Genomic DNA, 27030 nt, shown 5'->3' on the forward strand with positions numbered 1-27030 from the left:
TGCTGCATGCAATGTAGGGCTTTGAGGAATGAGCTCATCATGGAATCCAGCTCTTGCCCAGTCATGCTAATGTACAAAATGGCATTTATAAGAAAGTAGCAACAGAAAGATTTTTCCAGTAGAAAATATATTATTTACTTACTCAGTAAGAATACCAAATGGTGATATTTTCTTTTTATTTTATTTGTTAGCCAGGTAAATCCAGTAGGCATGCGCCTCCTTTTAGGGGAGGGTGGCACAAGAGCCCTCTCTGGTTAAGGAACTTGCTTAAACCTGCACAGCAGGCAAACAGAGGCAGAAGGAGTCAAACTACAGGATGAATCTCATCTAGAAGCTCCTAGCCTTAATCCTCTGTGCTGTAAGATAATTCATACTGCACCCCATGAATGAACTAGGATGAATCCAATTAACTGTGCAACTTGCTATTAATGAAATCCAGATATCCAACTGGTTTTCTTGAACATACATATGAAACTTCAGAAATCCCTTCTTTTAACCACATATGCTGGCACAAAAGAAATACATAATTTGAGTGAGAGGGGGCTTATCCTAAAGGATTGCATTTAAGCACAGCTCATTCCTCACATGAGCGGATACAATGCGAGAATCTGGACATGCTAAATGGTTGTATTTAATTATATCAATCTACTCAAACATGTGGATATAATTCTGAAAACAGACAACACAATTCCAGAAAAGTGACTCTATGAAGGTGAATGTGAATTTGATAAATTATATTTCATTGTTTGTCACTCTATATATTCAGTCTGTTCTGATAACTTACACAGACCTGTGAAAAACATCAAGATAATGTGAAGGTGCAACTTAAACAGAAATAGTAATGATATTTTGAATGCACTGTGGAAGAGACTTCACTCTACCTGCAGAATAAAACTCATCAAAGGTGTTTATTAGAAAATCAAAATACAAGAAATTACATGGGGTGACTTTCAAAGTGAGTTTCACTATACAGCTTATAAAGTACTGACATTTATATAATAAACTTTAATATGAAAATCCAGTGGTTTTTTTTACACTAAATCAATAGGCAAAACAACAGCAAAACAGAAAATGTGCTTATGAAATAATCAGACTAGCTACAGATGAAGGAAAAACAGATTTTGGTGACCAAGACAGAAACACGATTCTTGACTCTCTGGTGAAGAAGGGTGAAGTCCTGACTAGGATCCAGATGAACAGAGTACAACCAGCAGCTGAAGTGCTCGAAGATGAGCAGGGGAGAGTGGGACTAAGCAACTTACCCAACTGGTGTACGTGTGTGTGAGGCGGGGGGAGTGGAATGGTGATCCTGGTCAGCTACACTGCTCATATGTAAGCAGTGGCTTCAACAACAATGGGCATCAGTGACAGTAGCCTATGTAGGTGTATGTGTGGAAACGTGCATACTAGGAGAGAGCATAACACCCCTACAGTGCTTATGTCAGTCGCCAGGGAGCTAGGTTAGGGATCTGACCACAAAACTTCTGTATGGCAGCTCCTAAGGAGGAAGGAATAGCATAAAAAATATGACCGTTTTCAACTGATCAAGGTAAGGAAATTGCAGCCATGTGTGCCCTGACCTAGAATAGGACCAGGCTGTTTCAAGTCTTTCTGCAGCAATCAGTGCAGTTGCATGTTGCATAAGTTGTACATTATCATCTCAAGCTGCACGCACATACCTTGGCCAACTTTGCTCATCTGTTTAGGCAAATACAAAATGCTCAGGCTAAGTTTGGGGCCTTCTTAAACTTTGAATTTACTAGTACAGTCTATAAAAGCATATTATTACTATACTGTGTGACTATCTACAAACAAAGAACATTTTAATAACTAATTGTTTCAGGTACAAAGCTGGAACACTGCTAATACACATATGGTACATTAAATGAAATTCAATGAATATTTATTCATTTTCTCCAAAGAACACTTAAGCCACTTGCTAACGCTGTTAGCCTAGTAAAGTTAATTTTTCCTGAGTTTCAATTTTTTCCTTTTTTCTCTATTTTGTTACAGATCTGTTTTTTTAAATAATAATGTTTTTGTTATACCCAATAAAACAATCCTTGCTACAAAATTGAGAAAGCACAAGGGGGAAAAGATCAAGATAAGAAAAAAAATAAGCTGACCTTAATTAAAAATATCACACAAATTGCTAAAACTATAAATACACACACCCAAGCTACAAATTTATAGTAGGATTTATCAGAAACACACCTTGCCCTCATTTTAAGTGGACAATCAGGCAGTGATAGAAGCCAAATTCGACAAACCAGTAAAGTCAAAAATCCAGTCAAAAGACTGGGGGGGGGGGTCATAAGCATGCATGTAGGGTTGTCTGTCTTCCCCAAGGGATCGTGACCTCTGAGATGAGTTCCGACTCAGCCAAGCTCCTTGTGGTCCTGCAGAGTGGTGCTAGCAGCAGAGAGACAAGAAAGAGTGACTGCTACCTGATTTAAGTATTTTTTACTGCCTTTACATTAGCGACTGCATATTCTCGCCGAGAAACGAGTTTGTAACTCTTTTCATGTAGTCCAGGGAGGTACATCTCAGGTCATTCACACCAGCATGGGCAATGACAGAGTCATATTTGTACTTGCTTTGGAGTGACTTGAGTGCATGTGTTATGTGGCGGATCCTGGCACCCAACAGGCAGCTTACAGTGACCTTCTCCTTGCATTATTTGCTTAAGTGTTCTTTGGAGAAAATGAATAAATATTCATTGAATTTCATTTAATGTACCATATGTGTATTAGCAGTGTTCCAGCTTTGTACCTGAAACAATTAGTTATTAAAATGTTCTTTGTTTGTAGATAGTCACACAGTATAGTAATAATATGCTTTTACAGACTGTGCTAGTAAATTCAAAGTTTAAGAAGGCCCCAGACAGCCTGAGCAGTTTGTATTTGCCTAAACAGACGAGCAAAGTTGGCCAAGGTATGTGCGTGCAGCTTGAGATGATAATGTACAACTTATGCAACATGCAACTGCACTGATTGCTGCAGAAAGACTTGAAACAGCCTGGTCCTATTCTAGGTCAGGGCACACATGGCTGCAATTTCCTTACCTTGATCAGTTGAAAATGGTCATATTTGTTATTGCATTATTTGCTTACCTGCACTTTAAAGTAATTTTTTATTGTTTAATTTAACTATTGAGGCTGCCCACTCAAGTGCGCTAGCCTGTGCAAAGCATTTACTGTGTTTTCCTATCATCTGTTACTGTCTTAAAAAAAAAAATATATATATATATATATATATATATATATATATATATATATATATATATATATATATATATATATATATATATCCTTGTTTCCCGCCTTTTCTGAGCTAGAATAGTCCTGAATTCAGGTTTTGCTGTATTCTGGACTTTAGTACAAGCTCCTGTGTTGCCCATATCCCTACTTGGATAGGAGGAAGCTTCTCTGTTCACCAGTGAGAGTGGGGAGCTTTGAGCAGCCTATCTGTCCCTGGAGGAGTGGTCTCAGCCCAGAAACTAGTTGTTTATTGGCCGTTTTGGGCTAATTCCTAGCTCTTTCAAGTCCCCTGCTTTAAAACCAGCTTTGGCGCAGTTTTTGCGCATGTTCCGACTCAGCCAAGCTCCTCGTGGTCCTGCAGAGTGGTGCTCCTAGCTCTTTCAAGTCCCCTGCTTTAAAACCCGCTTTAGGGCGATTTTGCGCATAGCACAGCATCGGGCAGCGCCACTTAAGCAGATTTAAACTATTCCTGGCTCCACAAAGTCTGCTCTTCACTTTTTCCCTTAGAACTGCTCTAAATCTCAAAATAAGCACTCTATTTTCATTCTAAAGCCCTGCACTTGCTTGTATAAGTAAGCTTACAGGTAAACACTAATAAACTTAAGCACTACACCCTCTTGTACTCCTTTTAAGTACTTGCTCCCTATTGGTCCTTTCTGATCAGTCAATAAGTAATTCCCTATACTATTCAGGCATGTCCAAAGGTCAGTTTCGGGTTTACTCCTCAGTCCAGCTGGTGAATCTGGGAATCTTGAGGCAATGTTACAACTGCCTTATGTACACAGACCACCCTCTCCTCCTCCCAACAAGCTCAAATATATGTGAGAGATGCAACTATATAGCCAAACTGTTGGCTGAGCTCTCTCAACCCAATACTGGCACAGCCGGACAGGAGGAAAAGGTAACCACACACACCACAAATCCAGTCTCACATAGACCTATCGCATCAGCAAACCAAACACATAAATACACAAAAACATACTCGGAGGATCTAAACAAAAATCTGCCTAAGCAGCAGGGACCTCCAAAGCAACCCCTACCATGCAACAATACCCACGTAACACATAGCTCACAAAGTCAGTGTGCTTGTAATAGGTGACTCTATTGTCAGACACACTGACGTCCCACTCACCAGACTGAACAAGGAGAAGGTCACTGTAAGCTGCCTGTTGGGTGCCAGGATCCGCCACATAACACATGCACTCAGGTCACTCCAAAGCAAGTACAGATATGACTCTGTCATTGTCCATGCTGGTGTGAATGACCTGAGATGTACCTCCCTGGACTACATGAAAAGAGACATAGAGGAACTCTCTGATCATGTAGCCCAGGCCGGTATGACCCTGAACTTGAGTAGCATCTTGCCCTCACCAAGAATGATGCCACAGTATAAAGACAAAATGATCGATTTTAACAATTGGCTAAAGTATTGGTGTCATTCAAAGGGGATCCAGTGTCTGTCAGCCTGGGATGACATGCTCGACAAGCCACGTTGCTTCACTAGGGACGGCTTGCACCTGTCACCTCTGGGTTTTCGAATACTGGCAAAGGCTCTTGCCTTCCCCATAGTGCCTTTTTTAGGCAAGGCTCAAAAGACAAACCCACCTCCATAGACAACACAAAGAAAAAAAAACTAAGGGTAATGCTGCTCAACGCCAGAAGTCTAAACCTCAAGATGCACGCACTCGAGACTCTCCTCAGTATGGAGAACATTGATATCTGTGCAGTAACAGAAACCTGGTTCAAGGCTCCCGAAAGCACCCCAGCACTGCCAGGTTATACCTCATACCATGCTTTTTGGCCCCAAAACTCGGACCGAACCACAAAAGGAGGGGGAGTATCCATATTCATCAAAGATACCCACACCTCCAGGTTAGTGGCACTGCACGAAGCATGGGAGACCATCCATGTGCAACTAACAGTGGGCAAAACTGCCTTTCAGTTTGTAGCCTGCTACAGACCACCCTCCCAAACACAGGAACCCCACTTGGCTTTCCTGAGAACACTGGAGAATATGAAGGTCTCTCCAAACACCATTATATTGGGTGACTTCAACTACCCAAACATTGATTGGGAAAACTGTTCAAGCCCCAACACCCTCGCCCAACGGTTCCTAGAATTTATAAACTCAAATGCTATGGAACAACTGGTCACCACTCCCACAAGAGGGGAAAACATATTGGACCTGGTTATCACCAACATGAGGTCTCTATGTTCCACACCAGAGGTATACCCCTCATTGGTAAGATCAGACCATAAATTAATCTCACTGGACATCCATATTCCGTCCCCACCCCCAGCCAAGGAAACCACAGTGAAGAACTTCTCAAAAGCAAACTTCACACTTCTCAAAACCGAAGGTGGAATCCTTCAAAGCCCCCGGGCCAGTGTAAAATACGGCCCAAAATGCAGAATCCTTTACAAAAGCATTCTATGGACACCTACAGGAATGCATGGAGCATGCTATCCCGAATAAAACCAAGACTCACTCCTCCAAAGGCAGGAGACCTGTCTGGTGGACCCCGGCCATAAATAAGCTCTACAACAGGAGGAGAAAGCTACTACATGATAGAGCAAAATCCCAAACAGGGAAGGCATCTCTGATCAGTACTAGCAAGAAACTACGATCTCTCATAAAATCATCTAAGGCCAGCTTCGAAAGAAAAATTGCACAAGACACTAAAGATAATCACAAGGCCCTCTTTAGTTATGTCAGGAACCTGGGAGGCAACTCCCAGATTTGCTCTGAGATAGTGCAAAATGACAAAAAAATACACTGAACCCACAGACATTGCCAACATCCTGGCAGAAAGGTTCAGTGCAAACTTCTCCCCCCTTCCCCTCCAAAAGAGCAAATGTCTATCCCAACAGAGTGTAGCCTCCCTGAGATCACAGATGCACAGGTGAGAGCTGCCCTCTCCAAAGCAAAAAACACAGCATCAATGGGACCAGACGGTGTCCCTGGCTACGTCTTACATGAGCTCCAGAAGAATTAAACCCTCACATAAAGGCCACTGTTCAATCTCAGCCTTACTACAGGATATGTACCCAAGGAATGGCGTACAGCAACAGTGGTCCCGCTCCACAAAGGTGGTGCCACAACGGACCCCAGAAACTATCGCCCTATAAGCCTGACTAGCCTGGTCTGCAAGGCTATGGAGCGCATCATCATGGAAATCATAAACAAAGACATTGGGAACCTCCAGACACTGGATCCTACCCAATTCGGCTTTGTTAAGGGCAGATCTTGCCTCTTGAACCTGGTCGACTTCTTTGAAACAGTTACCAAAGCCATAGATGAAGGGAAGGTAGTCCAAACAGTCTACCTGGACCTCGCAAAAGCCTTCGACACAATACCCCACTCAGGCATCATAAATAAGCTCACCAGCTTAAATATCAACCCCTATGTCACAAGATGGGTTGCAAACTGGCTCAGGGATAGAACCCACATGGTCAGAATTGCAGGTGCCATGTCAGACTCTAAACCAGTTACAAGTGGCGTCCCACAAGGCTCAGTCCTGGGACCACTCTTGTTTGGCATATATTTCTCCGAGGTACAGGCTAACACGGGTGGACTATGGCTGACAAAGTTTGCGGATGACTGCAAACTAGGTGCCATAATCGACTCTCTGACTGACACAAGCATCCTCCAAAAGGGTCTCAAAGAGATGGATAACTGGTGCCAGAGCCATGGCCTAAAGCTAAATGCCAAAAAGTGCATAGTCATCCCCTTTGGGAAAAACAAAGTGCCCACAAATTACCACATAGGTGATAATCCATTAAGTACGGAAGAAGTAATTAGGGATTTGGGGACCCAAGTAGATAGTAATCTCTCCTTTGACAATCACGTTGCCAAAGTGGTTAGAAAGACCTTCTATATAGCCCACCTTATCACGAAAGGGTTCACATCTAGATCAAGAGAGGTCATTGTGCCCCTCTACTCATCACTTATCAGGCCCATAATTGAATGCAATGCCCCATTTGGGATGCACCTTACCCAACCAACAGCAACTGGAAAGACCCCAAAAGTACCTCACCAAGAGGATCAAGGGATTCAAACAGATGCCCTATGCAGTTCGGCTAAAGAAACTCCAGCTCTACTCAGTTGCATACCGCCTAATCAGAGGCGATCTGTGTCTGACGTATAAAGCCATGTCCAACCCAAAATTAATGGACATGCTCCACCTCAGGAAATCCAAATCCCTTAGAGCTACATGCTCCAGGGACTTGAACCTCAGCACAGAAATAAATAGGACATGCTGGAGGGACAGATTCATATCCCAGAGGCTCCCCTCACTCTGGAACAAAATCCCAATCCATGTTAGGCAGAGCCCCTCACTGACCCTATTCAAGAGAAATCTTGACGAGTAGATGGGAGATCGTAAGTTACCCCTGGGATCTCTTCTGTGTTCCTGCTAGACAGAGGTACAGTAAGCTAACCTTAATAGGGCTACCTTCTGTGACCTACTATACAGAGGCACAGTCAACTAAACTAAAAGGGTGGCAAAAGCAAACACACTCTGGCTAGGCTTATAAATGCTCTAGGGCAGATAGCCTAGTATCAACCTATGAACCTATAATAAGTATCATGGGTACAAGTGCAAGTAGAATTGGCCATGGGTGGGGGAGGGCTTCCAAAACACACAATATAGTTATCTGTATCTAAAACTTTTAAAGAATGACATCAGGGTTAAAATTTCAGCCTCTTGGTCAGTTTAAGAAAACGTAAGTGGACTGTCTGATGGACCCTTTTCAGTGATATTGCCAGCCAGATTGGCATACAAGTACTGTTAATAAATTGCAGTAGAAATATTTGCACATTTTTGTTTGACACACATCTTAAGAACAGTAAGATAATATGCATGTCTTTCCAGTGAAGTATGATACACAGTACTGTACTGAGTAATTCTGAATAGCTAAGCTACATAAAACATGTATCTAAAAGTCTGATACAGAAGATAACATGAGAGCTGTAACTAGCAATGACAAGTGAATGTCTTGTACGTAAGGTTTCATTTAGTACAGGAAAGCAACTTCCCATTAGGTGTATAAGGTTTACAGGCAAATATGACTGCTAATACTGAAACTGACAGAATTTTAGGTTATAGACACCATTAGAAAAAAGAGAATGAAGACTGAAAAGGTGTCCTAGTTGCTGGTGGCATAGGTAAATAGTGATAATTGATTAGATGGCCTCTATGAGATGATTGTTCTGTGGCTTAAGCTATTTAAGAGGACTTTATTGTGTAACCAGGTGGGTACAGAGAGTTATGGAGTTAAGTTTTTATTCCTTGTCTATATGGCACAGGTAGATGAGGTCTCTTTTCAGTTTTTAATCAGTCTCTCGCCTTCGATTAAAAGTTCCCTTCACCATCACTTTTCATTGTTAATTGTAGTATCTTGTCCCTTGTTTCAAATTAAGTAATCAGACTTCTGTGAATGGATACCTACAGTTCAGACTGTTCTAATTGAAAACTTGCTATTAGTTAGTAGTACCATAGTGTTAAAAACATACATTTTAAAGTTTAAATGGATTCCATTCACTCTGCACATTTAAGACATTTAGAAATTAATACATTTAAAAAAGAAAAAAAAAAGAAATAATACTGCGGTGGTGGTGCTGCGGTAGCGCTGTCGCCTCACAATAAGATGTTGCCCTGTTCGATTTTCAGCTAGAGCGTCTTCTGTGTGGAGACATGTGTGAATGGATGTACCTTCGTTGAAGGTTGTGCGTCAGAGCTGGCAACTCGGCATGTAAAAATCTACTGCCAATAATTAGCGGACCGGTGTTCCGCTGTGGCGACCCCTAACCGGGAAATGCCAAAAGACACAACAACAACATTTAAAAAAGAAATGTACATTAGGTTTACTCCACCAAAGCATTGCACTGGTATGGTTCTCTCTCATGCTGAATGAAACTATAATGCTTTAAACAGTACCTTCTCCCTCCTTGCCTTCACATTTCAGCAGACACATATCAGTATGAAGAGTGCCTTTATCCACATCTTTTTTCACTCTCTGTTCAAGTAAAAAGAGGGAAGAGTAAAGTACAGTTCATATTCACTGTTAGATCATCAGAACAACATCTCTCTTAATTACTGTAAATGTTAAAACGTTGCAGCCTTATGAGCTATTCATATTCTAAGTCTTACTTTAAACTACTTTTAATACTTACTGCATCTGTAGCCTGGCCATAACAGCATTTATTTTAAAAGTCAAGGTACTAGTTTTTTTGCAGTACTGCATACATGAAATGTTTGCTACATGACTGCAAGTTTGTAAATAACCTACTATAGTTTCTGGCAGAAACAAATACATAAAAGGATAGGTTTCTTACAGAATTCTTTACTCAGCTACTACACAGGCAAAGGTAAATCTATTTTCCTACATGCTAAACTATAAACCATTTACAAGTCATTATGCATTTATATCATGCAAACAGTTGATATTTATTTTTATAGAAGTTTAACACACAACAGCTAGACTACACCATTATTGTGTCCAGCAATCGGATCCTGTATCAACAAAAGCAATGATGTGCATGACATTCAATAACTGTCAAATCACTATCTGAAAAGTATGGAAATGAAAAACGAGAGTTTATAATGCTATCCCCATCATGTCTCATTATACTGATAATATAAGTATCCAAAAACACCACCGGTCTGGTAGATAGGCTCAACTGAATGACTGCTCGACTCGAACAGGAGACACTGGATTTATTGTCAACACAATAACTGACAACAACAAAGCTGTACAAGATACATAAATTCAAAAGAACCCTCGGTTCTTTTTTGGTTTGCAGTGTGATTTTTCAGTGTTGGTTCGTGGATTTGCGGAATAAACAATCATCTGGGACTGGCTATCTGGCTTGTACCTTTTTTGGATAGTAGTTAGCATTGTTTATAAAGCTCTTAAAGCTTTGAGTGCGTTTTCCCTTCTCATTTACTATATTTCTTATATTTCTAATTGGCCGCTCTTAGGCCTGGTTAGTCGTAATTCGTCTAGGTGTGGTCTGTCTAGCCTTCGAAATTTATATAAGGCTTGTACAGTAAACCATGTTGTATAGATAAGGTTATTTAGTGACATTTGTCGTTTTTTTCTTAGTTGTATTTTTCTAAGACTGTGTGCGATATATCTTGCCCTTTTAGGCTTAGTAGTGTTCATATTAAATAAGTTTATTAGCAGCAATCTGTTTTTGTTGCATAGTCTGCTAGTGTGCTATCACTTCTGTGTGTGAATGTGTTTAGCCTACTTTATTAAGGCTTGCCTGTATTTGCTATTGAGAAAATTTACTGTTAAAGTTTTTTGCATGTTTACAGTAAAAATTCTCTGTCTGTACTATGGCTGATCAAGGTAAACATCCCAAATCTGGATTCAAAAAGTGCCCAAAGTATGGCCAGAAAATGTCAGTCACAGACAGCCACATCAACTGTGTTTATTGTCTAGGGGCTCTGCATTTGCAAGACAATTGTGCCATTTGTCATTCCTTCTCCTCTAGGGTCCTGCAGGAAAGGAAGAGGAAATTAATCGATAGAGGCTTGTTGAAGCCTTCTTTTCAGGAAGCTTTGAGTGACAAGGATGGTTCTAGTCGGTCTTCAAAGTCTTCCAAAACGTTGGACTCAAGAAAATCGAAAAGGTCATAGACTTCGGCTCCACTGCCTTTGGAGCTGACAATCCTTTCCTTTTGGAGCCGGTCCCCAGTCTTGGAACCAGTCTCCGAAGCTCCAGAGAGTCCTATTTTCCAGTTGGTACCACTTTTGGTACGATCGGCTCGATCTTCTATCAGCCTGTCGGACCTGGACGGTGTGGTAGAGAAGCTGTTGTCAGCACCAGCATTAGCCAAAATGATACTGGCTTCGACCAAAATGGCTTCGGAGCCGAAGACCATTGCATCGACTATTACTATTCCTCCTCCGAGCCATGCTGGTCCTTTGGAGCCGGAGGAGGCAGACCTGATGTTAGTGGAACCCTTGGAGCCAACACCTGCTCCAGTGTCTTCGGCTCAGTGTACTTTGATGTCCTCAATGGCTATTGAGGAATCTAGGAGCCAACACTCTCTGGTCAGGTCCGGGGAGGACAGTCGAACCAGCTTGTCGGTTCCAACTTTGCCTCTAGGGGCCTCGGCGTGGATGAGCTCAGCTCCTACCTTGGGCTCAGAGCCCACTGTCCCAGTGCGGGGTGTCGATGGTTTCCTCGGATCAGTTGGCTCCCTCACATCACAGCAGAGGTGTGTTTGATGCCATGAGGAGTGTCATGTCTCCCAGGACATCCTTCACCTCAGGTCTGCCTGCCTCCTCCCCAAAAGTGCCTGTGTCTGCTTCTGCATCACATGTTCTGACCAAGCGTAGAGACCCAGAGACTCAGGAAGCCCCAATGGGTGGCCCATGCTCTACTGAGACCTAACCAGAGGCCCCCACTGATGAGGCTCCCAGGAAGAGATTGTGCAAAAGGAAGCACCTAGACTCGCCGCAGGAGTCTCTTACATCGGATACGGACTTACATGAGTCAGAAGGGTCCCCACAGTCCCCTCATTCGCTGAGATACTTGAGATCCTTAGGCAGAGGGATGACTGGCAGTCCAATGATCCTACTGAGGATGAGTCTGTTCTCCTGAAGGCTTTCGGGACTCAACCCTCCACCTCTTCCGTGACCCCGCCCTTCGATGAGTTGATGCAGCTGGTCTCACGAAAGGCATAGGAATCTCCGGATAATGTGGAGTCTGTCCCTAGGAGGCCTAACAAGTTTATTTCTGCCCCTCTGGACAAAACATATTTAACTAAAGTTGTTCCGGTTGATGCCATGGTGGTGGCAGCAGCCACCAAGAAGGAAATATCTGAGACTTCCTCGTCTAACCATCCTCCTAACAGAGACACTAGGATTATGGATGAATATGGGAAGCGCATGTTCAGTTCAGCGACGTTTGCTCTTCGTTCACTGAACTACTTAACCCATTTCACTAGATTACAAAGAGATCTCCTTAAGGAGTTGGGAGATGCTCTCCAGGGTAGAGTGGCTGCAGAAGCCTCCAACATAGTTGCTGCCCAGGTTGCTACCTTTAATTCTATTGTCAACTCATCCATGCGTCTCATATCCTATGCAGCTGATGGAATGAGTAGGGCAGCAGGCATAGGAATCGCTCTTAGGAGACATTCCTGGATCCGCTTGTGTTCCTTCGCAGAGCCATTCAAGTCATCCTTCATGAACACTCTCTTTGATGGCTCATCCCTTTTCGGGCCTAAAGTGAAGGAAACCTTAATCAGGTGTGAACAGGACAAAAAGACTCTGTCTGCCATCGAGGTCTGTTTTTCCACCCCTACCCGACCCTATCTCAAAGGTCAAAGGGAAGGAAAAATGTGGTTCCGAAAAATGCAAGGAGCCTTTCAGGACACATGTGGTAAACCTCCCTCCAGGGGCAGAGGAGGGGGTAATAATGGAAGACGCTACCCTCGTGGCAGAGGGGATCCGCAACACCAGGGTGAAAGAGATCACTTCTCTGGGAAGCCCTACCAGAGATCCTGAGAGGAGGCCTGACCGTCCTGCTCTGGAGGCAGTTGGGGGTCGCTTGTCTTTGTACCCAGACACCTGGCTCAAAATAACAAAAGACAGCTGGGTACAAAGTATAATTTCCAGAGGGTATTTCATTCCTTTCGCCATACCCCCTCCAATAATAAGAAAAATCCCGGACGTTCCACCTATTTACAAGGAACAGGCAACTATAGAGGTCCAAATGTTGCTAACAAAAAGAGTCATCCAACCAGTCCCAGCAGACCAAACAGGGTCCGGAACTTACTCAAGATTCTTTTTGGTTCCAAAGAAGACAGGGGACTGGAGACCCACATTGGACCTCAGCAGATTGAACCAATATGTAAAGAAAGAGAAGTTTCGGATGGTCACGCTTCAGTCTATACTTTCCTTTTTAGGGAAAGACAACTGGATGTGCTCGCTAGATCTCAAGGACGCATACTACCACATAAAAATGACCAGACCATCCAGGGATCACCTGCGTTTCGGGCTGGGAACCAATCACTACCAGTTTTGAGCCCTGGCCTTTGGTCTCACTACAGCCACCAGAGTGTTCACCAAATGCATGGCAGTGGTCACAGCTCACCTGAGGTGTCTAGGATTCCAAATGTTTCCCTACCTAGACGATTGGCTCCATACCACCACCACCAGGCATCAACTCATTCAAGCCAGGGAGTCCACTCTGTCACTCTGCAATCTTGGCATTACAATCAACTCAGAAAAATCTGCCTTGTCGCCATCGCAGCATATTGTTTTTATCGGGGCAGAGTTGGACACCACCACTCTAAGACTTCCATTGGAAAGAGTCACTCTAATTCGTCAACATGTCAGCATCCTGTTATCAAAACACAAAGCACCAGCATCAGAAGTTCTGAAAGTATTAGGCATGATGGCAGCAACAATTCTAGCCATACCACTTGCTCGGATGCACATGCAGGTTCTTCAATGGCTGTTGTTCACTCAATGGTCTTACCAGGAGCTACCTATGGATCACAACATACTGATCACAAATTCTTGCAAGAAGGACCTGCAGTGGTGGTTGACCTCACTCCATGTCATGATAGGACGCTCATTTGTGCTACCCCCTCCAGCAGCCACTCTGACCACGGACGCCTCCCTGATAGGGTGGGGGGAGGCATTTTCAAGTAAAGACTGCCCAAGGCACATGGACCGACCAAGAGACACTTCTGCATATCAATGTCCTAGAAATGAGAGCAGTACTTTTAGTGTTGCAGTACTTCCAGGACTCTCTTCCTATGGGCACGATTGCGATTCAGACAGACAACATGTCAGTGGTCTGGTATTTGAACAAACAAGGAGGAACCAGGTCTTATCCCCTCTGTTGAGAGGTTCTCAGAGTTTGGCAGTGGGCTGTTTCCACCCAGTGCTTTCTGTTAGCAACAAACATCCTGGGGAGATCCCATGTGATAGCAGACAAATTGAGCAGGGCAATCCTGTTGCCCCATGAGTGGTCCCTCAAGAAAGAAGTTGCGGACAGGATTTTCCGCAGATGGGGCCAGCCTTTCTGTGACCTTTTTGCCAGTCACATGAACACAAAATGCAGAAGATACTTTGCCCTGATTCCCCCTCCGGGGGAAGCCCCAAGGGACGCACACGTACACGATTGACCTCCGGGTCTCCTCTATGCATTCCCACCAATCCCACTGATACCCAAATTACTACAGAAAGCAAAATCCCTGGGAAGGACCATCATACTTATAGCCCCTCACTGACCTCATCAGATTTGGTTCCCCTTCCTTCGACTTCATCTGGTGGAGGATCCTTGAATCCTGGACCTAGTTCCAGACCTTTTGACACATCCGTCAGGCGATCTTCAGCCTTGTTTCCATAACCTTTCCAACAAGACAAAACAGATAATTTTGTCCTCTCATAAATCTTCTACCAGAAAGCTACATCTGAGCAAATGGAGGAAATTCTCTATATGGGCCTCTAAAAATAATATTGATCCTTACGAAGCTCCTATGGCTTCCATATTAGAATTCTTGACTATGACTTTCAATAAAGGAACCGCAGCAGCAACAGTTCGGGTTCAACTGGCTGCTATCTCTAATTTCATCTTGGATTTGAAGGTTTGAATATCATGTCTCACAAGTTATCCTAAGCATTTCTTAAAGGGGCTTTTCATATAAGGCCACCTGTGAAATCTCCCTATTCCCCATGGAATCTAAATTTCATGCTCTCACGTACAATTCTTCCACCATATGAACCAGCTTCATCTTGCGATCTCAAATTCTTGTCTTGGAAGACCATTTTTCTGATAGCTATCACTTCTGCTCGCAAAGTGTCAAGAGCTTCAGGCTTTATCCATCAAGCCTCCCTATTTGATATTTCATGCTGACAGAGTTTCACTTAGAACAAATCCCTCATTCTTGCCTAAAGTTTGCACTGAAACCAATCTCAACCAAGTTATTGATTTGCCAGTTTTCTTCCCCAATCATTCTAACAATTTAGAGTATATGCTGCACAAACTTGATGTGCACAGACAGCTCAGATTTTATTTGGATAGAACAAAAGATTTCAGGAAATCAGACCAGCTTTTTGTGTCATTCTAAGACTCCAGAAAAGGGAGACCAGTGGCTAAAACAACACTGTCTAAATGGTTATCTGAATGTATCATCTTTGCATATTCAGCTGCCAATATGCCTTTACAACACAAGATCAAAGCTCACTCAGTCAGAGCGGTTTCTACATCATCTGTATTTTCTGCCAGACTTCCCATCGACAACATCTGTGCAGCAGCCACTTGGTCAAAACCTCATACCTTTATCACTCACTACACAGTTGACAAGGCCTCCAGGGACAGGGCTTCCTTTGGATCCATGGTCCTGTGAAATATATTCCTGTGAGCCACCCAAGGTTGATGGTGCTTGGGACGCTACCCAATATTTAAGAATGAATGGCGAGGTAGAACAACTTCACATAAAGAAGTTATGTACTTACCATAACATTCCATGTGAGTTGTTCATCTCGCCTTCATTCTTACGTCCCTCCCTCCTTCCCCCTCCTGGGCTGATAGATGACCGAGATGCTGGATCCATCTTGGTTACTCAAACCTTCTCATCCTTTTCTATAGGAATATAACAATGGCATATGGTATTAGTATACACAGCAAATAATTTCGGAGGTAATTTACAGGTGCATCATGGGATAGGGACTTGGCCTCAAGCTATTTGAAGACCTCAAGTTTTGCAATTGGCCGTTATCGCAGCCAAGGGATTGGCTCCGAACACTTCAGTAAAGAAGGAAGGCAAGATGAACAACTCACATGGAATGTTATGGTAACTACATAACTTCTTTTTTTTCAAGATAAAAATTGTAGATCGGCAGTTGCGGCAGGCTTGAAAGGCGGGGTGACCAAAGCAAAGCTTGGAGAACCATAGTAAGGTCCCATGGGGGGAACAGGATTTTTGACTGGGGGGCGTAACCAAAAGGTGCCCTTGATAAAGGCTTTACACAGTCTGGAATAGGCTACAGAGGCAGAATTCTCGCCCACATGAAAACGAGATATGGCAGCCAACTGAACTTTGACAGTAGAAGAACTAGCTCCATGTTGAAAAATATCAGCTAGAAAATCAAGAATGGCGGAAATAGGAGCTGTGAAAGGGTCAAATCTCCTTTGAGAGGCGCAAAAAGAGAAACATTTCCACTTGCTGTGATAAACCTTCCTGGTCAAAGACTTATGAGCAGCCACCAGAATAGATCTAACTGAGGAGGATAGTCCAGGAGTCATAGCAATCATGGGAACTGGAGCAGCCAAGCAGTGAGCTTCAGGCTGACCAGATTCAGGGGTGAAGGGTGCAAAATTAGATCCTGAATGGGATCGCTGTTTGTTGATATACCAGACCACTGACATGTTGTCTGACTGAATAGCAATCGTTCCCAGAGGAAGAAAGGCATGAAGGGCCTGCAACGCTAGAAGGACCGCCCTCATCGCTAGGACATTTATGTGCAAGCTGGTCTCTATGGGGGACCACAGGCCTTGGACTGTCCTGCCCGAACAATGCCCCCCCACCCGATTTGGGAGGCATCCGTGGTCACTGTGGTTTGGGCCGGGGTTGGAACAAAAGGTCGTCCCTCCAAAATGTCCGGAGAGCACATCCACCATATGAGGGATGACTGACAGACTCAACTGAGTTGGATTGGATAGGTCAATGGCAGTTCCAACAGGGACCATTCTACAGCTAAAGTCCACTGTAGAACTCTCATGTGTAACCGGGCATACGGGAGAAGAGATATGGTCACCGCCATCAAGCCTAAGGCTCTCAACACCGATTCCACCATTGGTAGATGAGAGTGGTACATCAGGGAAACATGCATCCTCCTGTTCTGAACTCTCTCCGAGGTCAGGAAGATTTTGCATTGAAGAGCATCTATCCTGGCACCAATGTAGTCTATCACCTGTACAGGATCTAGGAGAGATTTGGATGCATCGACTGTGATCCCCAAACTCAGGGCAAGAGTCAGGAAATAATCCCTGGTTTGGGAGAGTAGACGCTTGGTGAGAGCAGTGAGGAGCCAATTGTCCAGGTACGGATAGACCTGAATCCCTTGAAGCCTCAGGTGAGCCGCTACCACTGCCATCACTTTGGTAAACACCCTGGGGGCCATGGTGAGACCAAAGGGTAGGGCTCGAAACTGGTAATGATTGACTCCTAGCCAGAAGCGGAGGAACCTCCTGGAGCTTCTGTGCATTTTTATGTGATCCTGGTGGTCTAATGAGCACATCCAATCGCTCTCTTGCAGGTACAGCAGGGTGGACTGTAATATGACCATCCAGACCTTCTCTTTGGCAACTGACCGGTTCAGGGTAGAGAGGTCCAGAATGGGCCATAAGTCTCCCATTTTCTTTGGCACTGAAAAGAACCTGGAGTAGAAGCTTGATCCGGACTGATCTGGGGGGATGGTTTTGATGACTCATTTTTCTAGCAGCTTGGAAATTTTCTGTGCTGCTGCCTCCCTTTGCGTGGGTGATATGTCTGGGAGGTGTCTGGGAGATTTGGGGGAACCGACAAAGGGGATAGAGTATCCTCTGGATATGACTTGAAGCACCCAGCAGTCTGTTGTTATGGACTGCCATGCCGCTAGGTGCAAGGACAATCGTCCCCACCTGCCTACAGAGTAGAGCAGTCGGGCAAGCCCTCAGGGTTGCTGCCTGGGTCTGTCCGAGAAAGGTTCTCAAGACCCAAAGTTCCTCGGACCCCCCTCTGCCACTGGGCCGGTGCCCATTCTGTCCCCCTCTGCCTCTGGGGGAAGAAGAGCCCGGAGTGTCCCGGGAATACTGTGACTTCTGGAACCACATCTTCTTTTGCCCTCTCTGGATCTGGGAAAAGGACCTTTGAGGGTTACAGAAGCAGATCCCGATGGCAGGCCCTAACCAGGAAAAGCCGAAAGACACAAACAAAGTGGCAAATCATTAAAGAGTGAAGTTAGAAAATAATAACAGATATTTGATTTTCAGACTTTACATCCTTCAGGAAATTAATGCTAATGCAAAACCTTTTATTCTATCAACTTTAAGAGCAATACTTAAAAAGTGTCCTATTTCTGCATTTTTGTCTCATTTTTATTTCTGGCTTTGTCCAGATTTCTTGCTCTAACAGGTTGAGAGATATGTTTCAGACATACATGAGTGAAAAGGAGGACAAAGAGGGCACTCAGAAATAAGAGTTGGAAAAAGTAGTAGCAGTTGCAGTTTAATAATGCAGGCAAATGCAAACAACTGTACTTATACCAAAACAACTCTGCTGCGAAATATCAGACGGACACAGCGAAAGTAATGGAGATGGACAACACTGTAGGAAAGAAGCTGCTGTGAGGTGTTGATAACAACTGGATCAGATCTAACTGGAACCATGTGCAGGGTAGTGGCAGCAAACAATTCTGAGGCATATACTAACAGGGAGAGACTTCAGGAGTGAAGAAGTAATATTTCCAACCCTAGCTTGCCCTGTTCAAGCCATACCTTGATTAATGAGTGTCATATCAGAGGCCATAAAAAAGGGGAAAGCAGGATGCTGAAAAGAGTCCAGAGGAAAACAACCAGGAGGATGTGTGGGATGCAGGTAAAAAAAGATGAGACTATGGGAGCCAAAAAGTACAGTTGTGTACACTTTCCATAAATGTAGATGTTCGAGTGTATTCACTGTTGCAGTCATCACATTTGGGTTATCTGCCTGCATGTAGCCCTCAGCCGGCCTGAATACCAGAGTCTTCGGATTTCTGCGTCGGATGCTGTCGCCTCTTCCATGACATCAGGTTGTCAGGGGTATAAAACATGCAGTCGACGCCATTACATCAGTTTTTCTTGCCCCAGGTGTCAGGTGCCCCCACAATAGGAACCAATTATATGGTATGGAACACCCCCAGCAAAAAACAAATACACATGATATAATATACACCAAACAAGGAGGAAAGGTAAAAGTCAAGAGAAGTCAGGGGGCTGGAGGGAGGGCAACCAGGACTGCAACAGTGAATACACTCGAACAACTACATTTATGGTAAGTGTACACAACTGTACTATGTTCTTCGTGTTTCACTGTTGCAGTCATCACATTTGGGTTGATTCTCAAAGCTAAGGAAGGGTGGAGGTAAGTTAAAGAGCATTAGGGTTAGCAATAAGGCCCTGTAAGACTGCTGTGGCAAATCCAGCTCTGGATTTAGAAAAGACAGGCAGGTGGTAATGCTTGGTGAAGGTATGTACACAGCTCCAGGTTGCAGCTTCCAGGATGTCCCTGGTAGGGACTCCTCTGAGAAATGCTGTAGAGGTAGATGCAGCTCTGCTGGAATGTGTTCTTATCTCCTGTGTGTTTGTAACAGAAATGGATGCAATGTGCTATCCATTGGAAATGGTTTGCTTTGAAATGGCCTTCCCCTCTGCCCCTGCAGCAAAGCTAACTAGCAGCTGGTCAGATTTTCTGAGAGGCTTAGTCCTGTCCAAATAGAATCTAAGCTGTCTGTGTACGTCCAGAGAATGCAGTATCTTTTCCCCTTTATTATGAGGATTAGGAAAAAAAGTAGGCAAATAAATGGACTGGTTTAGAGCCATACTAGACACCACCTTGGGCATAAAGGATGGATTAGTATTGAAGGAAACCCTGTCCGCATGGAAGATAATGAAGGGTTTCACTGCCATGAGGGCCTGCAGTTCAGACACTCTTCTTGCTGAAGTGATGGCTAGAAGTAAAGCAGTTTTCCAAGAAAGGAATTTCAACTCTGCTATAGCAGCTGGTTCAAAAGGGGGAAGAGTGAGTTTTTCCAATACAAAGTTATGGTCCCAGGCTGGAGTGGGAGCTCTCCTGGGAGGTCTTACATTTTTGTCCCCTCTAAGGAATTGTTTTAGCAGGGGATGAGAGAAGAGATGTGGCTCAGTATTATAATGTGCTGATATGGCAGAGGCATGAATCTTAATTGAAGAGAAAGATAGGCCCTTGTGGAGCATTTCTGTTAAATAATCTAGAATATGAGGCAAGCTGGGCACCGATGTGCCCATCCCCTGAGCCTGGATCCAGGAACAGTATCTTTTCCACTTTTCTGAACAGGATTTTCTAGTACTAGGCCTCCTTGCCTCAAGAATGGCATCCAGCACCTGCTTACTGAGGGTTGCAGGAGGTGAGCTCAGGGAATTAGCCAGGCTGCAAGGTTGAGGGTTTGAAGCTGAGGGTGCGGAACCGGACCCGCCTGCTGGGACAGCAGGGAGGGGGTCTGAGGCAGGTGACAAGGTTGCAGCACTGTTAGACTGCGCAAAAGGGGGTACCAGTGCTGGCGTGCCCAGTCTGGTGCAATTAGTATTGTCCTGGGCTTGTCTTGTTTGATCTTTAGTAGAACCTTCGAGAGGAGAGGTACAGGGGGAAAGGCATAAACTGACAGGCTTTCCCAGGTAAAGGACAGGGCATCCACTTTCCAAGTATAACTGTGGGGAGTTCTGGTGCAGAATTTGTTCAATTGGTAGTTCTGTGGGGAGGCAAACAGGTCTACCTCTGGTGTCCCCCATTTGTTCCTCAAGAGCTTGAATATTTTGGGTTTCAGTTTCCATTCGTGTGGGTCCATGAGATCTCTGCTTAAGTCATCTGCCAGTGAATTCAGTTTGCCTGGTATGGAATTGAGCTTGTAGGTTCACTTGGTAGCTCAAGGCTGTGTTCCACAGAGCCATGGCTAGTCTACAGAGTGGGTAGGAATGGGTTCCCCCCTGCTTGTTTATGTACCACATAAATGTGGTGACTATCTTTACCAATAGTTGTCCTGGAAGAAGAAGGTCTTTGAAGGCTGTCAGAGCATTCTGCACAGCTAACATTTCTTTTTGATTGATATGCAGGTGCATCTGTTTTGGGTTTCATTTGCCCTGAATGCACTGCCCTGCCATGTGAGCCCCCCCATGCATAGTCTGATGCGTCTGTTTTTAGGGTTTGGGTGGCAGGGGGTAGAGTGAAAGGGAGTCCCGTGTTGTGGTAGCAGGCCTCTGCCCATCAAAGGAACATTGCACTTAAACAAGGAATGATAGGAATCAGTTTCCAGGTCCTGAGAATGTTGACTTTTTAGATACCACTGAAGCTTCCTCATATGCAGTCTTGCATATGGAATTAACAGAATGCAAGAGGCAATGAACCCCAGGGCTTACAGGATTTTCCTTGCAGATAGCTGGATTTTTGTGGCCAGTAGTTTGATGTAGGTTGTCAAATAAATGTGTTTGTCTCGAGTGAGGAATGCCATCTGGAAAGTTGTTCAAGCTTGCTCCCAGGAATACAATCTATTGGCAGCGCAATAGGTGTGATTTCTTCTCGTTGATGGTGTACCCCAGTGAAGTTAGAATTATTTTTACAAATGCCAGGTGTTGCTATAGCAAGTCCTGACCCTCTGCCTGAATCAGGCAATCATCCAAGTAATATTTCTCTGCTTGCAAAATGCAATGGCTGGAGCTAGGCACTTTGTGAATACCCTGGGTGCAGTAGATAAGCCAAAGGGAAGTGCAGAGAACTGATAGTGCATGGATCCTGCCCTGAAGTGTAGGTATTTTCTGCAGGATTCCCTTATTGGGATGTGCAGGTGAGCTTCTTTTAAGTCTAGAGTTGCCAGCTAGGCATCCTTGGCTAACATAGGAAGAAGCTGTTGAAGAGTTAGCATTTTGAATTTTGGAACCTCCAGAAAGGTATTGACAATAGAAAGGTCCAAGATAGGATAAGAGGAGTTTTCTTTTCTGGAAACCAGGAACAGTCTTGAATAAAAACCTTGTTCCCTTTGTTCTGCTGGGACAGGCTGATTAGCTCTGATACTGAGGAGAGAGAGCACTTGTTTTTGGGCCTCCGCCCACTGGTTTGGGGGGAGGTCTGGCCATCCACTTGGGGTTGGGAGTGAGTGGAAGTGGAATCTGTAGCCTAGGGGAACTATGTTTAAAACCCATTTGTCCTGGGTAATGAGTTCCCAGTTTTTTGCATGCAGGGCGAGCTTTCCTCCTAAGGGAGCAAGTAGTTGAGCAAGGCTTGGTAGAGTTAAGGATAAGTCATTGTGCCATTTTTCCATAGGGGTGGCTTACTACTCCCTGCTTTGGAAGTAGGGGTCCTCCACTGCTTAGATCTGTGCATAGCCTGAGACTGAAGTCTTAGTGGTCTGCTGCTCCTGGGTTTGGACTGAGAAGGCCTGGAAGGGAATGGAAAGGATCAATTCTTTAAAAGCCAATGCCTACTGAATCTAGGTAGCTGTACAAGTAAGAAATCTTTAACCGTTTACATAGATTTAGCTATTTCCTCCATCCTTTTGAGGACGACTTCTGCTTTGTTGCCAAAAAGGCGCTCTTGGTTTAAGGATGCATCCAGTAATTTAGCTTTAACATGATCTGGCAAGTTTTGTTCCTTAAGCCAAGCATGCCTTCTAAGTACAGACCCAGTGACAGCAGCCTTGCAAAATGCTTCTAAAGCATCAAAACTACATTGCAAAGTATGTTTACCTACTTGGTCAGCAGAATGCATTAACTCTAGCACAGTCAGGAATCAACATCATTTTCTGTTTAATTAATCCCATAATATGCTGCTGATACTTTAACATATGAAACTGGCACCTTAAGGCCCTAATGGCCAAAGTAGCAGAAGTATATACCTTCTTACCTCATCTGTCTAAAGCTCTAGAATCCCTATCAGAAGGGGTAGGATTTTTGGCAGTAGTAGCCTTAATGCCTTTTGGTCCTTGGGAAATGGTCTCTGGATCCGCAGTAGGATTCTTGAAAAGGAATTTGTGAGAGTCAGGTACTCTGTATTACCTGTCAGGTTTCCTGGGAGCTGGAGGCAATGTGTCTGGGGTAAGGCTGGATTCCAAGAAAACATCACTTACAATCTCCAGAACAGGAGGGATAGCTAGAGGTCTGTGTTGAGACAGGTTTAAAATGTCCCTACGTCTCTCTTTGGGCTGAGAATAGTCCTGGCTTTCTCAGTGGAAATGCTCCCTAAGGGTATGCAAGGTTTCACCAAAAGAAAAATCTTCTGGAGGGGAAGCAGAGGGAAAGGAATCCTCTGTATCAGAATCCTCATAAGTAGACAAGGGTAAATCCTGGTAGTCAGAAGAAACAGAGATATCAGATTCCTGATCAGAAGAATCAGAAAGAAAATCAGTTCTAGGTCTCTTAGAGGGGGAAAGGCTGGCTTCCCCTAATTAATGTAATAAGGTCTTCAGCCATTCTAATAATTTGTTTTTGAGGCAAATGGGCCTGAGAATGCCCTTTGGTCGTCGGCTTTCTTGGCTTAGTGTGAGCTTTAGGCCTAAGGAATTTGGCATTCTTAGCTTGAAACAAAGTCATCAGTTTAACATGAAAATCGGTAAGGTAGGCTTGAATACACCCTCAGAAGCCAGTGCCTGCACAGCGGCTCCGGACCCATCCAAGGTGGAGACATCTGCAGGTTCCACAGTCGAAGAAGCATCTCGCGGCATACCAGACTCCAAATGGGTCTCAGTAGAGGCCTGCGAATCTGTAGTAACGGAAAGCGCCTCACTGAGTACTGGTGGACTGGTGACTATCTTATCGGAAGAGTCGTCGGCAGGTTTGGACCTAAGCGGTCTGTCTCTGTCTTTATCCTTACATTTTTTCGGAAGATCGGCAGTCGGATGGCTTACCTAAGCCATTTCGGAGTACAGAGAACGAAAGTGTTTAGCTACAAAAATAGCCCGACGACAAATAGTTCGGGCATTGGACAAGGCACGAAACCGACAGCTAGGGACGTCGTGGTCTGGGACTAAACAGGTGACACAGTAAGAATGAAAATCTCTATGAGGTATTAGCTTTCCACAGACAAGACAATTGTTAAGTTTTTCTGACATCGGTTAGAGCAAGAAAAAAGGATCCCCTTATCTTTTTGAAGACTTCAGGTCTAAAACTCGGAAACGAAAATTTCAGGAGTCAGCCAACCTGCACTTGCGAACTGCTTCTGCTTCGGGCACCGCACAGCAAGAAAGACTGATGTAATGGCATTGGCTGCATGTTTTATACCCCTGATGACCTGACGTCATTGAAGAGGCGACAGCATCTGACGCAGAAATCCAAAGACTCTGGTATTCAGGCCGGCTGAGGCCTATCTGCAGGCAGATAACTCAAATGTGATGACTGCAACAGTGAAACATGAAGAACATCTATTCTCACTACAGACTGGTAGAGACAGTGAGGATGGAATACAGATGTACAAAATCACACTAGGGAGATATGAAGTGATACCTGGAATAAGAAGAATAGAGGAGGAGGGGCACAAGAACGTAGAAACCAACCACTCCCTGGACTTATGAAAATACTTATTTGTGGAAATAGATATGGACCCATGGAATGGACTACTAGAATGGGTGATAGAGACAGAATGCATAGAGTCATTTAAGAGGGCATAGGACAGGTAGAGAAAAGGTGAAGGCAAGTGGAGAGATAGAAAATAAGTACAAAATCAAATGTCAAACTAAATAGATTTTCCTTTTGTCATCAAGTATATGTAACTTGATGGAATGGCTCTTGTTAACCGAAGTACAAAAAAAAGCAAACATATCTTTACCATACAAATCTAAGGCCTGTTTTTTAGTTCACCGGATTTCATTTGGCTTTTTACTAGGTGGACTGCACTACACAAATTCATGGCTGTCTTTAGATTGAACCCATAGAATCAAAACAAAAATGACACAGACTACACTGTGTTCATTTTATTGCACTGGAAATCAGTACAATTAACCTATAGACTAAACAACAACTGTAAAAATTTACTACAATAACAGTATTTAAAAGAACTTTAACTTTCTATATTTTATTTGTACATCAAACTAAACAAGTCTGATGCTTTATATCAGACTGTACAGCATGGTAAAATACTTTACATAACCAACACATTTACAAAACAAATAAATTAAACACAAAATAGCCAAATCAATGGACTACTACAATATTTTTCTTATGACTATTTGTGTTTGTATGCACCTGTAATACAGCTAGCATCTGCTAAGACCAATTAAATTCTGAACTATTCAGTATAAACCTCAAATTTTATCCAACCAGCTTCACGAGTTAACAGTAATGAAGCTGCAGTTTAATGAGGCTGTTCCAGTCTTCCTCATATACAATGAAAAATGGCAACAGCAAGACATTTTGCATACTTTGCTTCTTAATTAGGGAGCACATGCCTCCAGAGTACTATTACTTCTAATCATATGAAGGTTGTAGCTGTCACCTTCTGAGACAAGCCACCTATCTTAAGAACGCCAACGCACAAAAAACACTTGCCTTGTAATGCTTAGATGAACACCATGTAATAAGGAGGAAACGTGAATGGAAAGATGCACATACACCTGCCAAGTCTTTAGCAAGCCTGTCTTTCTTGGGAGGGAAAACAATATGCATTATATTACATCTTTCAGGCATGTGAAGGCATACAGAAATACTAGATATTGTTTCAGAATTACTGAAATTTTCTCCTAAAATGTCTAGTTAAAAGACCTCATAACTAAGATAAATATACATATAAGTCTCATCACTCTGTGGGGTCAGTGATGCCTGAGAACACAGGCAATTTAAGACTGACTGTGTAACAGTAGCAGAAGCAGTCAGTCATGCCAAGACAGCTTTTCTCAGTCAGTGACATTAACTGCTCTGCTCCCAGAGGTGTCTGCCATGAAACAGATTGCACCTAACAACAGTAATACAGATCATATGTAAAACTGGGTTTTCACAAAACTAATCAATGGTAGGGCATGGAATGCTTAGTAATGACAATAATAATAGATTGAGAAGCCTTACAAAGTTGCTTCTACAGAAAATGCTAGAGAAGAATTCCTGCAGGATAACCACAGTTAAAAAAAAAAAACAGAACACTACGCTACTTTAGAATATTTGCAGCTGCACATTTACACTGTACTTTGAAGTTAGTTATAATAAACGCCATCTTCCCACCACCACTACAAAAAAGAGACATAATGCAGAGAGCAGAGTCAAAAGCTGGAACAAAATATTTAAATCCTGAATTAATTACAGTCAGAGGCAGTAGCTGCAGAAGAGACTGTTGTCACAGCAGTAATAGGCTACTTCCCTTTACATAATAAACTTCTGATATGAAAGGCAGGAGACTAAAGAATGTTTAGGCCAACACACAGAGTACCACATCAGTTCTCTACAAGTGAGGCATTTTATTTTCACGGAACTATCTAACCCAGACTTTCTGACTGCCTCCCATCCAGACAACAGAACTACCATGGTCCATACTAGCATCCCTTCATATCCTCATATCCCAGATGTGCCTTACATGAAAGTGGGAAAGCTTTCTGTAAGCAAAAAATAAAAATAAAAAACAGGTTAGCAGCAATAAATCTGATCTCAAGCCTTGAAGTATTATATGAAACACTGAAGTCCCAAATGCAAAGGCAGCAGCTATGGCTCAAGTCAGACAAATAGTGGAGAAATAACTACTCCATTAATATACTGCTACAAAAAATGCTACAGGAGTAGTCCCTTACAAGCATGGCAGAATCCTAAAGATATCATACCTAAATTAGTAAGCAAACAAGAAGAGTTTTCGGTCAAAACATTATGCAGTATATCCCTGTGATATTGGACAATGACCCTAAAGCTGTAATTTCCTATGATAATGTTCTGTGAATGAATGCTCTGGAGACAAAGCAACCATGGCACAGGTACCTACAGCACATTCCTAAAGCAGGAAGTGGGGGAAGGATAACCTCTGACAACGTCCGGACATCAATTGTTGTGGTTACTTCATTCTGATG

The 27030-nt window shown here is 43.5% G+C and overlaps 1 protein-coding gene across 1 annotated transcript in view; it reads right to left on the reverse strand.

Annotated features, from left to right (window-relative positions):
- Window positions 1-27030, reverse strand: part of KLHDC4 (kelch domain containing 4) — a 406967-nt gene that overhangs the window by 63741 nt on the left and 316196 nt on the right. Inside the window, exon 8 of the mRNA XM_044081531.1 lies at window positions 9199-9277. Within this exon, the coding sequence (XP_043937466.1) occupies window positions 9199-9277 (79 nt within the window). The remainder of the gene's footprint in view (window positions 1-9198; window positions 9278-27030) is intronic.

The sequence above is a fragment of the Protopterus annectens genome, chromosome 8.part0 (genome assembly GCF_019279795.1).
Source record: "Protopterus annectens isolate FY-2018-M chromosome 8.part0, PAN1.0, whole genome shotgun sequence".
Lineage (NCBI taxonomy): Eukaryota > Metazoa > Chordata > Ceratodontiformes > Protopteridae > Protopterus > Protopterus annectens.